An 18,409-nucleotide genomic window follows, 5' to 3' on the forward strand; every position below is an offset into this window, starting at 1 on the left:
ACTGTGTAAAACTTGTGTTATTAAACTGTGAAGGCATGGATTACTCAAGGGAAATCGGACCCCTGCGATCAATTTACAAAGGCTCTCTGACTCAGTCAAGATACTTAAATTAGAAAAGCAGAAACAGTTTTTAAACCTACAAAACATTTCAGTGAGCTTCAGATAGTTGGTTTTAAAACATGCCATTTTCCAGATTGAGACAAGGTAGGTGAGGTAATATCTTTTAGTGGAGTAACTTCTGTGAGTGGAAGGACAAGCGTTTGAGCTTCATAGAGCTCTTCCTCAGGTCATGATGAGCTCATGAATCGTTAATAAAGAATATCTTTGGAATTCACCGCTAAATTTCAATTCACTGCTATGTATACTATTTAGTTTATCCAAACCAGGGCCAGTTTTCGCATGCAGCTAATGCATATAACATCAACAGTGGTTATCACTGAATTGTAAGTAGCAAAAACCTGTTCTTCAGTCAGTTGCGTTCATGTAACAGAACTAGTTCATACAAGAGTTTCATGACCTAGACACAGCAAATATATAGTATTATGCAGTGTCTATAATACTAAAAGAATTGCTTATCATGTATAGTGATTTGTGAATTCAGAAAACAGTATTTACACAAAAGCAAAACAGTCAAATAAGGGACGGCACTTGCAAAGCAGAGTAAAGGCAAGGAAAGATTTCTGTTTGTTAAAACTTAAAGAAATGGGTTTATAAGCATTCCAGGAGAGTGTTGTATGATTGCAGGAAAAAAAAAATTCTGAAGATCACTGTGTGACAAAGGTTTGTGATCTGGAATAATTTCAGGCACCACAATCAATCCTGAGTATGACTAAACTAGGGGGGAAAAAAAGCACTATGTTAACATAACAGCAAGGATCTAGCATCCCAATTAAAAGTAGCAACTCAATCTTCAGTTCCCTCTGTTAGGAATTTCCATACTGGATCAGACCAGTCCGGTTGTCCATCTAACCCACTGTCCTTTCTGGCAGTGGCCAGCATCAAATGTGTCTGAGGAAGATACACAAAACCCCATAACGGACTATTGTGGAAGACCATGCCAGCAAGCGATGTTTCTTCCTAACTCAGTCAGTGGTTGATTTATGCCCTGAAATATCAGGATTTGTAGCTCTAATTTAAAGCATTACGTTAATCCTATCTAATATAACTGAGGAAGTTCTTATAATCCAAATAAATATCCACTCTGTCTTTTGAATCTTGCTATGCTTTTTAGCTCAACGATATCTTGTGGCAACGAGTTCCACATCTTAGTTAAGTATAGTTTAAAAATGAATTTCCTTTAATCAATCGAAATTAGCTGTCTTTCAGTTGCTTTATTTTTATCTTCCTGTATTGCAGTGAGAAAGGATAAACAGGCATGCCTATTTTATCTTTTCTTTACTGTTTGTTATTTTGTATGTCATGGCTCTCCAGTATCCCTGCTTATATTACTCTCCTTTGGAAACAAAACCAGCCTCAGTCTTTTTTCACATGGAACATTTTTATTACCTGGCCCTGGACTCCTGCTGTTAGTTAAATTTAGTTTAGTTTGACTCTCCTCCCTGGGCTTCCTGCCTCTTCACAGGCCCCTTTATGTAGTCTTTTTTCAAAGGCTCTTTACATAGTCGTTCCCTATCTCTCTTGGCAGAGAGCCCCACTTCAAGTCTTGCCTTATTCTATGGTCTCTCCTTTTCTCAGGGAAAGCTGTTCCTTACATTCTCTGGCACTCCTCCCCACTGTATCTACAATTGCTAGGCGCCCTCTGGGGCCTACATCTCCCAGAAATCCATTGTTCTGCGCTGAACCAAGACCAGGCCATGTTTGACCTAAAGTCGCCCATATAGGGCCAATGTACACTTCGTTAGCATCAAACTTTGCAGGACATGTTTTCAGAAAAACTGATTTGGGCAGTGGGGGTGTGGGTGGGGGACACACGTCTGAGCTGAAAGTATCCCTTTAACTATATTTAATGAAAGTTATTAATAGATTCCATTGGAATGAAAGCCGTTTGCGGAATCAGGGCCTGCAGCAGAGCCAGTCTTCGGGCAACCTAATGAGCACAGCTTGTCTGTAACAGATTGGCTATACTGCCCGATTTGTTGGAAGAGACAGCAGACCAGCTCCTAGGCACAGCAGTAGCAGTGCAGTTGGCTGCTCAAAGTCTTTGCCCATGGCGGTGATAGCTGCAGCCATGCCTCAGGCCAGATAACGAGGCCTCTGATGCCAGCTCTGACTCTATCACTCTCAGGGGCATCTAGCATGGTCATAAAAGACCCGCAGATGGGCTGGCTCAACTGGCTCAGGCTGCAGGGCTAAAAATTGCAGCAGAGACATTTGGGTTTGGGCTGGAGGCTGGGTTCTGAAATCCACCACCCTCATAGGGTCTCTGAGCCTGGACTCCAGCCTAAGCCAGAACAGCTCAAGTGCAATTTTTAGCCTTGTAGCCTGACCCCCTGAAGCTGAGTTAATTGAGCTGGGCTCTGAGAATCGATGCTGTCGGTTTTTTATTGTAATGTAGATATACACGCAGAAGCCAGCTCTGATTCTCCGGCCCCTCAGCCCTAGCTGTGATGCTGGGCTCCAGTTCCTGTTTGGAGTTTGACTCCTGCTCCAACCACTAGGCAAGACTGTTCATGTTCCACTCATGTGACAAGCAGGAGATTATTAATGAGACGAGCTGCTTCTGTTTTACAGAGGTTTTCTACAGATATTTTCACAGTTAGCCAGTTAGTAAAAAAAAAAATTAAAAAAATATTTATGCCCAAGCTATTTCATGTCCCTTTTCCAAAGGGAGGTGAACAACTAACTTCTAATTTTGATACATCTGCTCAGATAAAGCTAGCTAACAAAGGGTCTGAGAAATAAATGCCCTCCTTCCATTTAATTACATTGCAACTTGCAGGGAGAAAATATCAGTGATTCACATGAATACATTTGTTTAAAATCCTTTTAAGGTAGGTTTTAAACTGAGAATTCTGTGCAAATGTAACTAAAAGACTTGCGCTGACTCTTTAAGAGGAAATACCATGGGGTGAATGCAATTGGATGCAATTTCCGTCGCTTTCCATCGTGGTCTGTAGTTTGAATGTGCAGCATGTTGACAACCATGGGACTAGCAAATGGGCATACAAAGGCACAACTGACCCCACCTAATGTATAAGAGGGCAGCCCTATGATTTGACATGAGGTGGAGAAAGTTACTTCTAGAACACCTTTACTCCATAGTGGGCTCAGAGGTTCCTTTATACAGCAATTGCTATACTGGATCAGAGCAATGGTCCATCCACTCCATTGTGTTGTGCCTGACTGGGGCCAGGACTATATGGTTTGAAGGAAGCTTTAAGAAATCTCATCCTATATAATGCAACAGTGGACGTTCTTATTCATATAAATGTATCACCTCTTTCTGAACCTTACCATGCTCTTGGCTTTAGTAACATCTTGTGGCAGTGATTTCCACAGGCGAATTATGTGTTGCATTTAAAAAACAGTGACTTAAAAGTTTCATCATTTCCAAACACCGAGAGCAAAGCTACAAAAAAGTTACAACTTCAAAAATATAAATTGGATACAACATAATTTATATTAATTATTTAGCAATTTCTCTGTGCTGAAAGGGAGGTGAAACTTGCAAAAAAGTAGCAAATGCCCTAGACATACTCCCTGCATGAAACTGAAATGTTCAGCATTTGAATGCCAGTCGCCCCACGTAGTCATGTTCGAGCTATCCATCCAGCACTTTTCGGTGCTTTGCATGTGTGTACGTCCACCACCTCCAGGCAATCTTGACAGCGGACAGCGCAGCACCAGTGGAATTTACATTCGCATTTTGTCATCTGGCTGATCCGTGAAGTGTCATAACCTCTTCCACAGCACATCACCTCGCAGCTGTCCATGCCGCGGGAGGTTTGGTTACAAACCCGGCCAGCGGTCCCAAGGGAACCTAGAATGGAAATGCATTAGAACTCAGTTGAAAAGATGTGGGGTATTTTCAAGAATGGTAGAAAATATGTGAGCAAAACAACCATTAGCCAGGCACTTGAGGCCTGTAAAGCAAGATATGTCTCTCTTTGCAGAATGGGAAGTGGAAAGATAGCCAATTAATTTTACATTCTACCTCTTGCTTGTGGAGAGGACCAGAGACAGACTGATTCTCCAGCACCAGACCACTTGCGACTCAAGGTCAAGCAGCAGAAAGGGCAAATATTATGGAAAATTGCATTCAAATTATAGATAGGTCAGCTTTGGTTTTGTAAAACCGCACTTTGGGTGAGGAGAAGAGGAGGCAGGAACTGAGGCAGTGGTTCTAGATTTGGTTAATTTTTCTTAGTGTTACAGTATCTTACTTCACCTGTCCCCTGCCTCCCTGCTGTTTTAATTCTACCATGACTCACCCAGGCATATGTACTCACTCCTGGCCAGGTACCCACCTGCAGCCAGGCACCGACACTCAATGCTGTGAGAGCCTGGAGCCCAGAAGGGAGCCACTGTGTGTGGCTGCTGGGTAAAGGGGAAGAAAAGAAGCCCTACAAAGGAGCTGTGGACTGGCTATGAGCAGAAGACCCCAAACAGTGCTGTCTGCTATCTGTATAGGGAACAAGCAGCGAAGGCAGAAGCAGTTCCTACCAAAAATTCAGCACCGAAGCACCCAGAGCCAGGGGAGCCAGCCAGCAGTACACACCTACTGATGGTGGCACCAGTGGGCTGGCCCCTCAAGCCAAGGCCTGGGACAATTGCTCTGGTCTGAAACATCTGTGGCTATGTCTATACTGCAAAGCAAGTCAGGGCCCAGGCTTGAGCCCAACCCCAGACTCCAACTACATACAAATCTCTCAGACTTGGGCTTGGGCCTAGGCTCCTCGGACCCTGTGGGGGTGGAGGATTCGAGCCCAAGTCAAGACATGACACAGGATTTGAGCTCTATTGCTTTTGCAGTGTAGACACAACCCTGATCTCTGACTCAGGCCCTGGGAGTCCACCGAAAGTATGCCATGGTCCTAGGGACCAATTTCCATTGTCCCCTCTATCCCAAGAATCTCTAATTGGCTCCAGGGAAAATGGAAACAACCCTCCTTCGAGTAGTGCAGAGGCTCAGTGAGTCAGCATTCGCCCTTTCCATTGTCTTCTGACTGCCGAACTGCAACCACACCAGCAGAGAGCCTCCTGTGTTTGCAATGGAGACTGAACAGAAGAAGGCTTTTGCAAAGCACGCTGCTTCATGGTCACAGGAGCACAGCCTCATTTTGGTGAATCTCTGGTGGGAGGCCAGAAAAACAGTGGACTTTAGTAAGAGAATCAGGAATGACCACACATTCTAGCAAATAGCAAAGAAGCTAGCAGCTTTGCAAATTTACCAGACTGGTGACTAATGCAGGGAGCAGATTAAGGAGCTCAAGAGTACCAGAAAACCAAGGACCAGAAACACACCTTGAGCAACTTGCTGATATTACGTTAATTTTATGTGGAGTTTAACTGGGTCCTGGGAACTGTGCTAAGCCTGGACCCAACGGTGACCTGGTCAGCCAGGATGGTGCCCTGCTAGCCCCAGAATCCAGCAGGTACCGAGTGAGGACCGTGAAGTGACTCTGTTACTGAAACCGGTCCCCCAGGAGGCTTTGCTACAGAAGCAGCAGCAGCACATCCTGGGACTGTACTCGGAGGAGCTGCTTGATGCCTCCACGGGGAACAGCCTGACATGGAGCCTGCAGCAGACACAGAAGGGGCAGAAGCTGACCTGGAGCCTGGTAAGTTTCTGGCTCCATTTTAATATTTATTCATATAGGAGTGGGAGGGATTTCTGTTCTCTGAACCAATGCAAAAGTTATTATTAGCCTCGGCTAGCAGAGTGTATCCATTAATGGTGAATTATATGCCAGTGGCTTGGCTCTCCCTCTGACCTCTCCCCCACCACACAGAGTTCAAAATGGCAACCAGGAAATGCAAACAGTAAAAATGCCTTGAAAGTGAATTTTTACTGGAAAGGTGCAGATTTTTGTTAGGGCCATTCCTGTTTCCTAAAAATATTCACCTTACAGTGCCATGCCTGTAAGTACGCCACTCTGTAACGAACTGCCTGGAAACGGTGAACTGTGCAAGGAGGAGGTTGAAAAGTTTTCCATTCACAAATCTAGTCCATTTCAGTTAGAGGTAGTCCAGGCAGTCCATAGGCAACAAAATCACTTGTGCCCAATTCAACTGGGGTTTGAAATTTTGTCCAGAAATAGGCTGGGGGGTAGGGGAAGGAGGAGTAAGGGGATGGCTGTGGAGTTCTGCGTGTTTGCACGCAACCATGACAGGCTAAGCCATGTGGAAGCTAACTCAATATACTGTTGATTCCCTCATTTCTGACTCAATCCGGGGTGCTGATAGCTGCAAACTTTTCCCAAAGCAGGAGCTCTGGATAGTCAGTCACATTTCAGGGAAGGGTGTATTTTCCAGGGCCATCTTGGCAGCTGACCAGCCCAGTCCACTCATAGATGTGCTGTTCAGTCACTATATGTTTGAATACTCTGGCTTCATAAACAGCAGGTTTCCCACTGGCAGCTTGGAATAATATCTTCCTTTGCCAATTGGGCACCACAAGAACTGTTATGCGGAAGGCCTGAAATGATAGAACAAGCTTTTGCGGCATGGCCACGGACAGCCCTTGCCTCAAACCCAAGTAGTTCTGCAATTACTAGAAAACAAACAAAAAAAAACCAACAGTTTTTTGAATTTTTAACTTACCATGTCTCTGCAGTTTTTTCTCTGTGACTAACTAGGCAGTGTCCAGTGAGCTTCTGTGGCCTAAAGCATCCCTCTCAAAATACACTGAAGTTCAGTTTGGAAATGTACATTTTTATGTCCTTGAAAATCCACAAGGATTTTTTGTGTGCTCCTGCACTGGGCTATTCGAGACAATAACCCTCTGTGTCTTGTCCTGTTCCAGGCCCCTGTTCCAGCACTTCCACAGCTTGTCTACAGTGCAGCAGATGCCTGGGCCAACCTAACATCAGCGACTGTTCCAAGAGGAAGTGTTTCTGCAATGCACTTATGGTTCTGGAGAGGGCTAACAAGCAGGTCCAGTACAAATGACAGAGAGACTTGCAGCTAGAGGAAAGGCATGGTGAGAGGCAAGAGGCAAGGCTCAGGCTGGCTGCACAGATTGAGGACAGGGTTTCAGCTCAAAAGCAGGCACTTGCTTTGCAGTTCCTGGAACAGGAACGGTGGCTAGAGGAGGACAGAGCTCAGCAGAAAGAGCTGTTTGAGTGGCTGAACTCACTAATGACCACAAAAGTAGCAGTTCCTGCTGCATCATCCACACCACGGCCTGAGTCCCCTGAGCGCTACCCTGTGATGCCATCCAGAAAGAGCTTGAAAAACTCCATGGCTGGGTGGTCCTTGCAATCAGGCCCCACGAGCAGCTGGGCAGGGCAATTTTGCCTCTGCAGCCCTCCATCATAACCCTCTCCCCTGTGGATGTCTCCATTCCCTTCCCCAGCATCGTGTGCATGTCAAATGGGGAAAAAAGGGAAAGAAGAATGTGGGGTCCAGGGCACATGCCATGGTAGGGGGTTTCTGCCTTGCACATGGTTTTACTGTTTGCACTTGTTCATGCACTTGGTTTTTATTTTATTTTTCTGTAAGGTTTTGTTGTTGCGGGTGTTCTGATGTGGGAACGGTGACAGGCCAGCCTGGCAATGGGCGAATGTTGTACTTGTCTAATACATTTATAAATAAAGTTTTTTATTTCATCATGAAAGTTCTTTGTTGTCGCTGCATCATACTATGTCATGTGTAAACACATGATCAAGGACAATTAGGAATTAGTATGCAAACATTATTCCTCAACAGTTATCTACATCAATCCATACTTCAAACAATTCCTTACATCAGGGGCGGCCAACCTGAGCCTGAGAAGGAGCCAGAATTTACCAATGTACATTGCCAAAGAGCCACACTAATATGTCAGCAGCCCCTCATAAGCTCCCCCTACTCCAACCTGCAGCACCTCCTGCCCGCCGGCAGCCCCGCCAATCAGTGCCTGCTGCCCACCGCGATCAGCTGTTATGCGGTGCGCAGGAGGCTCTGGTGGGGAGTGAGGAAGAGCGAGGGCATGGCAGGCTCGGGGGAATGGGTGGAGTGGGGGGCAGAGCCTGGGGCAGAGCAGTGGGTTGAGCACCCCCCTGCACATTGGAAAGTTAGCCTCTATAGCTCTAGCCCCGGAGTCAGTGCCTATGCAAGGAGCCGCATATTAACCTATGAAGAGCCTCATGCGGCTCCGGAGCCACAGGTTGGCCACCCCGCCTTACATCAATCCACACTGTGAATCTAACCCTGCCCCCCAATTTGGTAAGTGATCATGTCATTCAAAAGTACATTGTATGGCAATCAACCTCCTGCTCCTGCCCAAGCATTGGAAGCCCCAGAATCAACGAGCCCCATCCCACCCCACCCACACAAGCACATTCTCTCTCTTCCTTGGGGCCATGCAAGTCCATAAAGTGTGCTCACAAAGCATCCCTGACCTCTGTTGTCTAGGTGCATCCAGCTCCAGCTGTGGTAGCTGCACTCTCTAGCTGAGTGTACCAATTCAGCAGACCCTCACTGTCACAGGTCCATTCAGGGGGAAATGGCTCTCCTCTAGCTCCACAAAAATTGTGATGAGACCAGCAAGCCCCGGTAAAGTGGCCAGCATTGATGATATTGGCATTCTAATGGGTCTGTAAACATCTCCAACAGGATTTCAATCTGCCAAAAGCAAATTCAATAACAATTCTACACCTGCTGAGAGTGTAATTAAACTGTCTTTTGCCAAGGCCTCTGAAATCAGAGGATGGTTTCATAAGTCAAGGCAAAAGCAGGTATGCAGGGCCCCCAGAATAATGGTGGGGACAGGAACTCAGATTATGACAATGTCATCTGATGGGAATAGTGTCCCAGCCTGTCCATGAATATAGACTCCCGATCAGCGAAAAACCTTAGCATCATGAACTTTTCCTTTACAGTCCACACTGATATTTATAAATCTGCCTCTGTGGTCCACTAGTGCCTGCATAACAATGGAGTAGTGCCCTTTGTGGTTTATGTACTCATGTGCTCCTTGAGGAGGGCAAACTATGGGCACGTGCATCAGTGGCCCTGGGGCAGTGTAGAAACCCCATTCTCTCAAAGCCAGCAGTTACTTCAGGAATATTCTTTTATGCCCACCACCTGGGGGCAAAGCATACACCTGATTGTCTCAGAAACATCCACTGCTTTACCCACAGTCGACTTTCCAATACAAAACTGGTTGGCAACAGACCTGTAGCAGTCTGGGATAGCAGCTTCTAGACAGTTATAACAACCTGCTTCTGGACTGGCACAGGTGACCTCGTGGAGGATTGGGGCAAGCTGCTCACAAAGCTCCAGAAATGTAACTTTCTTCATGCGAACATTCTGGACCCACTGCTGGTCATCCCAAGTGCTCTTGATGATGTGATCTCCCCAGTCAGTGCTTGCGGCCCTGCTCCAGAAGTTCTGGTCTACATAGGGGACATCAACGGCTGTTCCAAGTGTCATGAGCAGTATCGAGTCTGCCATGTCTGAGTCCTCCTCCTCTTGCTCCATCATGAGCTCTGTCAGGTGCCTTTGGTAGGTCAGAAAATGCCACCTAAATGTCCACCAGCATCTCACAGAAGCCCTGCCATTTCCTGACACAGGAATGAAAGCACAAGCAAGAGAATCTCTTCAAAAGGCTCCTCCTACATGGCACTGGCTCCAGTAGCTGGGAGCTCAGAGACCAAAATGATTGCTTGGCAGGATGTGTTGGCGGTCAGTTCAAACTTCCTGTAACATGCAGGGGACAGTCAAGTTTTCCTACAGTGCATCAAGGTCAAAGGAAGAGTGGCCACATTTCAGGCGGGCACTAGGGAGTCTGGGATATGGTTGGTTTGACTCAGGTCTACATGTTGCACTGTGGACGCTAGCACCCCAGGCTCAAGCCCAGGATAGAAAATTCTTAAAATCTAATCAGTGTAGATGCTCAAGCCCTGGGTTCTCTAATCCAGGGTCAGCTGACTTAAGTCCCACTAACTGGGCTTCCATTGCAGTGTATAGACATACCTTGTGCTGCTCAATCTCCCTACCTGTAGAACAAGGCTGATACATGGTGGCCTGTATAAAGTGCTCTGAAATCTCATGAGAATAAATCAATATAAATACAAACAACTCTTCTTACCCCTCCTCAACATGGGTTAAAGTGGACTTTTCTTTCCACTTCTAGGATTTTTAAGAAGAGTAGGAAGGCACTGGAGACATTTTACATTTTTATGAAACATTAAAATGCCTCTTGCAAGACTCAGAGAGCCTCTGCCATTCTTCCCATGGTGAGAACAGGCTGGATTTACCTTTCTAGAGCTCTAGAATTTTCCCACAGTGCACCCTTGTCAAAGAGCTAGTGGCCACATTTCAGCTGGATGTTGTAATACCCTCGATTTTATAATTTTGCCAGGATTGACCTGAAAAAAAGTTCATTTGTTGAACTGAATGGAACTGTTTTATTTTAGGTCAGATTGACATTAAACTGTATGAGTCTGAGCTGCCAGGCTGCCTCCTGCCCCCATTCTCTCCTATGGGCTGAGCTCCTTGGCCAAGCTACATATCCCATGAAGCATCACAGTCTTCCCTCTGGCCAGGCCTCCACAGTGCATGATGGGAGTCCCATGAGTAGGCGAGATCAGCCATTTTTACTTAGTTGTCAGCAGGACGTTTTCCTCTCTATGGAAGAAAACACTAAGTTAGTCTGTCCTCCCAGAAAATGTGCAGATGATCACTACTGTGTTCTGTGTCGGATTCTGGGTATGTTCAAGTGTATGGATGATCACTTCATCCCCAGTGGCTGAATAAACACAATACTGTTTCTTGTCTAGTAGGGATTAGGCCATTTTCTTGCGGCTGCAGATCACAAGAGGATATAAACTCTTACATTACTGCCCTATCATGAATATTTCATAGATTACAACATTAAATATGGAAGAAAGAGGACAGTATGACAGTATACAGACACAAACACATCAGCTGAGAACTGTGTTTACTATTTGAACTAATGATTTCTAGTGTTCTGCTCACTTTCTGTGTGAAGGAGTCAGTATCAGAAAACTTGGTAATTTCACTGCTGAAAAAACATGACCATAACCTGCAGACAAAGGAAAATATTATGTAGGAATTGCTATCTAATCTAAATTAAACTTACCATCGGCCTCATCACCAAAGTATCTAACTACTGATCAGTGTGCGCCACCACACGTCCCGGATACCTGCTCCTTATCCCATTTAACCTATTCTGTTAAACAAATTCAAAAATATTGTAGAGAGTAAATTCTGATGGCATTGTCCTGTTATTCTTAGCCAAACGTATGGTTAAGAATTCATTTTAATCCCCAAATGGGTTGTGATTAAACTAATTGGAAGCACCATTTTAAAATGTACCTGCTTTTTAATAAATAAGTTTACCATCGTTTAATATTGCGGATTGGGATGGGGTTTTTTTGGTTTGGTTTTTATTTTTTTCTTTATGATGGTGGCACTTCAAATATGAAACCACATTTTCCTTCTTAAACTTTAAGAATAACAGGAATGCTGAAGTTAACTCAGACTTTCATTGCATAGAATGGCCAATAAAATACGTAACTGATCAGGAATGTAAGTTTCACAAACAGTCATTAATATTCACTGTTCTGTTTAGCTAGGGTATTTACATGGTTCCCATGTCACCTTAGTATCTGAGCACCTCACAATCTTTAATGTATTTATCTCACAATCCCCCAATGAGGTATGAAAATCCTCTTGTCCCCATTTACCAGAGAAGCAAATGAGGTTTAGACAGACTAAGTGACATGACCAAGGTCACACAGGAAGTCTATGGCAGAGCAGGGAAATGAACCCGAGTCTTAGGCTCCCATTCTATCCACCGGCCCATCCTTCTTTTCAGCACTTCTATGTGTGCATGACACTTTACAAATTGCATAACTGCAGCATTGAAAAGTAAAGTATTTGGGCATGTGCCTGCCTACATGAAAATATGTCACCGTTCATAACACACAAAATCCAGTCAAATGCACAGCCCCTTATATAGGGGCCTGCACTTTCTGCTCAGGCAAAAGACTTGTATGGACAAGCCTGTGACCAATGTGATTAATGCCTGGTATTAAGAATTTGCTTTGAATTCCTCCTTGCCACCCCACATACACTTAACCTGCTTCCTGTTATAGCCCCTCTCATCTGTTCTCTTCCTTGCTTTGCATACTGTTTTAACTTTCTGATGGGAAGTAAGTCTTGCCCATGGACTGCAGCAGGTCTAGAACACTAATCTATAACAACCATGATTTGGATTAAGTTTCCAATTGCTTTGTGCTCTGTTTGCTGTATGCGATTTGTGTGAAACAGTCACGCAGCTGTCAGCCAGATATTATTCTTTCAGTGGGGAACAAGCAAAGCAACTGTTCACCTTGATTTGTCTCTTGAACTTGATTAAAGAAAGGGTTGTGTTGGTAGTTTCCTTGATACAGAAGGAAGACCTCAGATGAGCCCTTACATAAGGTCAGGGCCTATTCATTAGGAATTGCTGTATTTATGCAGGCACTTTCTTGCAAGGGGACAATAATATTCTTTATCTTAGATACAGGTTCATTTCCAACTTGAAAGGTTTTGTCTGATTTCCAGATGCTTGGAGCAATGACACAGGCAGTTAAAGGCAGCTCTTTGCAGAATACCCGGGGTGAAATCCTGACTCCATTGAACTCAGTGAGAATTTTGACGTTGATTGCAATGAGGGCAGGATTTTACCCCATGACACATAGAATCATGGAATCATAGTGTTAGAAGGGATCACAAGGGTCATCTAGTCTAACCCCCCTGCCAAGATGCAGGATATTTGGTGTCTAAACCATTCAAGACAGATCGCTATCCAGCCTCCCTTTGAAAACCTCTAATGAAGGAGCTTCCACAACCTCCCTAGGCAGTCTGTTCCATTGTCCTACTTGCAATTAGGAAGTTTTTCCTGAGATTTAACCTAAATCTGCTATGCTGTAGATTGAACCCATTGCCTCTTGTCCTACCATCTCTGGCAAGAGAGAACAACTTTTCTCCATCTTTTTTATGGCAACCTTTCACATATTTGAAGACTGCTTTCATGTCTCCCCTCAATCTCCTCTTTTCCAAACTAAATATACCCAGTTCCTTCAGCCTTTGCTCATATGGCTTGCATTCCATCCCTTTGATCATCTTCGTCGCTTGCCTCTGGATCCTTTGGTCACATTGGTGACAAAAACTGGACACTACTTCAGCTGAGGCTAACCAGCGCTGAGTAGAGTGGTAGAATCATAGAATCCAAGGATTTGGAGCAATCAAATTTTTGAATTGCTCCACTCCGGCACCAATAGTGACTGCTCCAGCTCCGCTTCGCGCTCCAACTCAAACGAATTTTTAACTAAATAAAAAAGTGCATACTGTAATTTTGAAAAAACATTATTTTTATTCAGACTTCTAAAATAATTTAAATGTTATCAACAATTACACAAACTAGAATCATTCATAATTCATTCTGTAAAAAATTATTGCAGCAATCAAGTCGTCTTTCGTAGCCTGCCACAAATCATTTAAAATTAACTTTAAAGCTGAAAACAGTCGCTCTACACTAGCTTGAGTAGTTGGCATGCTTGAAGCAATTCTACAGGCAGCCTGAATGCGGTGTGGGTAGCTGTGAATGACCTCAAAAAACAGACTTAACTTTTAGTCTACCAATAGACTCCATGACCTTACAATCTTCCTGAAAGTTTGTCTCGAATAATGCTTTATTACAATTATGAATGGCAGAAACTCGCCGGCATCTTGTTTATCCAATTCCTTTTCAAAGGTGTCATCTTCTGAAGAATTGGTGCTTGAATTATCTCCATTTCCCTGTGATGGTTGAAGACGTCTCAGGGATGGACCCTTTGACAAGTTCAGAGTGTAGACAGAAGTTTGAGAACAGCCTGCTATTTCTGAAGGATGTGAACTTTCCGAAACTGCAAATTTGATTGTTGATGACTCCTTTTGTTGTGTTTTGTTTTCTTCAACCTCTTTCGCCGAGTTCAAATGTAGCAACAGATTTTGTTTTTCGAGTCGTCGAGCAATATCAAGGAGCCCTTCCTTTGCTTTTGCTATTTCCCTTGAGGTAAGAAGAATCCGATACCATGGGTCAACATAAACTCCAGCAAGGAAATGAACATTGTCAAAAAGCTTCTCTTTGTGTTTCTGCATGGAGGATAGAATTCCTTCTGCAATTTGTCCACCATTTTCTTGCAAGAATTTTGACAGTTTTCCCCATTCCTTCATTAAAACTCCTGGGGTTACATCGACAGCTTGAAGATTCACAGCTGTTTGGTTTGGCTTTGCCAAGAAGTCTCACAGGTTATTCACTTCGTCCCATTCAGCTTTTGTTAACTTGAGTTCTCTTGTTCCAGCAGCAGCCACTTGTTCACAGTAAGACTGAGAATCATCGCAAATGTTGAACCCCAGCGAGTCACAGTATCCAATGATTGAGTTACCCCATGTAGATCAAGCAGAACACTTTGAATACTTGGGGTTCATAGTTTGAAAACGACTTGTCGAATTTTTGCCAGAAATTTCTTTGCATGTTCTTTGCTAACTGAAGAGTGTGAATACCACACCTCATCAGTTGGACTTTTGAGTCATCCTCATGAAGTCATGTTGGAAGTATGAGGCTAGGGTCATTAACCCATTGCGCAGCAGCATCCATGTTGAGTTCGATTTCATCCATTCCTTTAGTTCCTTCATCGGGCAAAATAGCTTCAGTTCTGTCCACATCCCTGTTCTCAGAGGTAGAAATGATTTCATTGTCCCGCTGAAATTTTTGACAGCACACGTTATGTTTGCTGCATTGTCAACACAGATGCTCAGCACTTGCATTTCACTGATCCCAAATTTTTCTAAAATAGCTTTTACTTGACTTTTCAAGTATGAAGAATTGTGACGCCCTTCAGTGTCGATTATGTCCAAGGTTTTTACCACAGCTTTATCTTTTCCTTCTTTGTAGTACTGAGCATTGATTGCAAGGAAATTTCTGTTTCCATGGGTTGCCGCATCCATTTTCCGGTAGCACAATTTTTGCTCCAAAGCTTTCTTGAGCTCTTCGCGACCAGACTCAGCTGTGCGACAACTAAATGACGAACTACATCATGCCCCATCGAAACACCAAGCTGCCAACCCATTTCACCTGCAATTTTTTGGAATCCTTTGTTCTTTAGCCTGAAGGTAGTGAGCAGTGTTGAACTCAAGCAAACCACTTCCATCAGCCCTTCATGGAAAGTATTGGCATCCATGGTGACTGTAACCTTTGAGGACTTTGAGTCAAGTTTTGTTTGCTCAATTTTGGGTTTCTTTTCAGATGAAGCTCTGCAAAAAATCTTTTCTCCAGGAGTTTTCAAAGAGCCAGATGAATGTCGTTTAGCCGCGCCAGCTTTCCATTTTGCCTCATCTTCCTGGTCCTTTTTTGTAACCAGAGCCACATAGTTTTCAGGATGGTTACATTTTACATGCCACCAAAGGTTGAAACTTTTCACGGCACTTGCTTCGTTTGTCTTGAAGCTACATGGTTTGAGCTCGCCATTCACTTCCTTTTCCACCTTGCACGTTGCCGATTTCTTCTTTGCTTTTCCCAAAAGCCCAAATTTGGGCTTTTCAAATTCAAAAATAAAGACGTCGTTGAGATCCTTTTCCGTAAATCAGCTATCAATCATGGGGGGCAGATTTGATTTTTTTGTTGAAGCCATGGCCAAATCTTCTTGTGCTGCTACCTCATCCAAATGTTTCTTGTTATGATCTTCGAAAAGCAATGAACAAAAGCATTACACTTTTTTATAATGTACCTGCCTGTGATATCTTAACCACTTAAGGTACTTCGAATTTATTTTGGATTTTCTGGACAAAAATGATCGCATTTTCTTTTTACATAAAATTATTATTAAAGTATATTTTAATATTTTAACATGTTTCTTGCAGTTTTAATGAAGTAAGAAGTATTTTAGTATAAATAATTAATATAAATTTTATTTATAAATTGCAAGATAGTTTTTCTTATGAAATTTTGAGGTAAAACTATTCGAAATATTTTCCAAGTTTATAATTAATATCTCAAAAACACTTTAATATAGATATATCAATGAAATTTGGTATGTACCGTAGCATTAGTACGTGCTATCACTGTTCTACAACATTAATTGTTGGGAAGTAACGAGGCTACACGTTACAAGGTTGAAAATAAACTTTAATGGGAAAGCAGATTCAAATTGCAAGCACAGTCCTTTTAGTAAAGAGAGCAAATTTTGGGAAATGTGTTTTTGTTTCATCAGCCTGAATAGATTATACAAGATAGAGCAATAACAGGTTGTATCTTGTATAATGTTTCCAGCCTGATGAAGGAAAAACGTATTTCCAAAAATTTGCTCTCTTTACTAAAAGGACTGTGCTTGCAATTTGAATCCTCTTTCCCGTTAAAGTTTATTTCCAACGTTCTATCATACAACATCATTCAAATAAAATTATTTAAACTATAGGCGTTGTGAACTTGGGGGACTGGGCCAATTTTATTTAATATTTTTTAAATCTTCAACTATTTAACAGATACGACCCTGGAATATGATTTAATGCTAAAACATGCATTAAAATGGTACTCTTAATTTATTTTGTATAATTAACCATTTCCGAGAAAACTGTTTAAAAATTTTAATCATGATACAAACAATTTTACTTATTACTTATTTTTCAACTTTGGAACCATAAATTTTAAACGTCATAATAAATAATAACCAAAAATTATTAACTTATTATGGAACATAATATGACCACTCGTAGTCAGGGGCAGTCGACGACAAGCCTTTCTTGAAATATGAAATAAAAATGACTAACTGCCAGTTCAGGACACCTATGGTTTACATAATTTTGGATAATATATTATGGTAGCACATACTAACGCTAAGACACAGACATAATTTCATTACTTTATATTAAAGCGTTTTTGAGATATTAATCAGAAATTAACTTTTCATTACCACCTTGAAGGGACTGTAGCTCCCTTAGGAAGAATTTTAGGACACGTGTTCAAGAAACGTTTTTTCTTAAAATGACCTAAGGATTCATCCCCAAAGTTGTGTTGGGCATTTTCCAATCACTTTGGATATATCATAAAAGTCACTCCTAATTTATGCAAAAATGTTTACTGTATATTTATATGCCTGCTGCACTTGACTTTTTCAGTAAATTTAAAATTACAAACAACGCTACCAAAAGACTGTTGAACAGATGATATATAAAATAAGTCTGCCAGAGTGATACGGGGGCACGTACAAATGAACAAATGTACCGGTAATGGGAGCCCGTGTGAGAAATGAGCTTAAATGGTTAATATCTCTTGCGATATCTTAATATATCAATAAACAAAAACATTTTTTGCCATATACCTGTTTGTGATATCTTAAATGTTGCGTCTTGCGTCACACTTTTCTGTAATCACAGCACTCAGCGTGTCTCGTTGATCAACCCTTACAAAAGAAGTATCAACACATACTAATCTAACTATCTAACTAATCTATGCAAGTACGTACTCGCCTAACCTTGGCACAGGGGTGGGAGCAGTCTGCAGTGTTGCCGGATGTCTGATAATTTTGTAACTGTACATTAAATCTTGATTTCGGCCAAAGTGAGAATAACTGTGACATATTATGTAAAGTGGTAAAGTAGATGTTAATATCGTTAGACAATCTGAAACTTTTTGGCACCTTTAGGACTTTCTTGCTAAATATCATTCATTTTCAATTGAAAATGGAAAAAAAAAAACCTGGAGCAGTGGAGCAGTCAAGATTTTCTGTGCTCCGGCTCCACTCCAGCTCTGGGCAAAAACCTGCAGCTTCACTGCTCCGCACTACAGCTCCGGGCTCCACTCCAAAGCCCTGATAGAATCGTAGGACTGGAAGGGGCCTTGAGAGGTCATCTAATCCAGTCTCCTGCACTCATGGCAGGACTATTATCTAGAACATCCCTTTGTCTAATCAGCTCTTTAAAATTTCCAATGGTGGAGAGTCCACAACCTCCCTAGGCAATTTATTCCAGTGCTTATCCACCCTGACCATTAGGAAATTTTTCCTCCTGTCCAACCTAAACCACCCAAGGTTCAATTTAAGCCCATTGCTTCTTGTCCTAGCCTCAAAGGTTAAGGAGAACACTTTTTCTTCCTCCTCCTTGTAACAACCTTTTACATACTTGAAAACTGTTATGTTCCCTCTCAGTCTTCTCTTCTCCAGACAAAACAGGCTCACTTTTTCCAATCTTCCCTCATAGGTCATGTTTTCTATGCCTTTAATCATTTTTGTTGCTCTTCTGTGGACTTTCTCCAATT

General features: G+C 42.7%; 1 protein-coding gene across 1 annotated transcript in view; it reads right to left on the reverse strand.

Moving 5' to 3' along the window:
- Positions 1-3,710: 3,710 nt before the first annotated feature.
- The window catches only part of WNT2 (Wnt family member 2), a 47,874-nt gene continuing 33,175 nt past the window's right edge, over positions 3,711-18,409 (reverse strand). The window contains exon 5 of the mRNA XM_077807827.1: positions 3,711-3,940. Within this exon, the coding sequence (XP_077663953.1) occupies positions 3,711-3,940 (230 nt within the window). The remainder of the gene's footprint in view (positions 3,941-18,409) is intronic.

This window comes from Eretmochelys imbricata, chromosome 1 (assembly GCF_965152235.1).
Source record: "Eretmochelys imbricata isolate rEreImb1 chromosome 1, rEreImb1.hap1, whole genome shotgun sequence".
Taxonomy (NCBI): domain Eukaryota; kingdom Metazoa; phylum Chordata; order Testudines; family Cheloniidae; genus Eretmochelys; species Eretmochelys imbricata.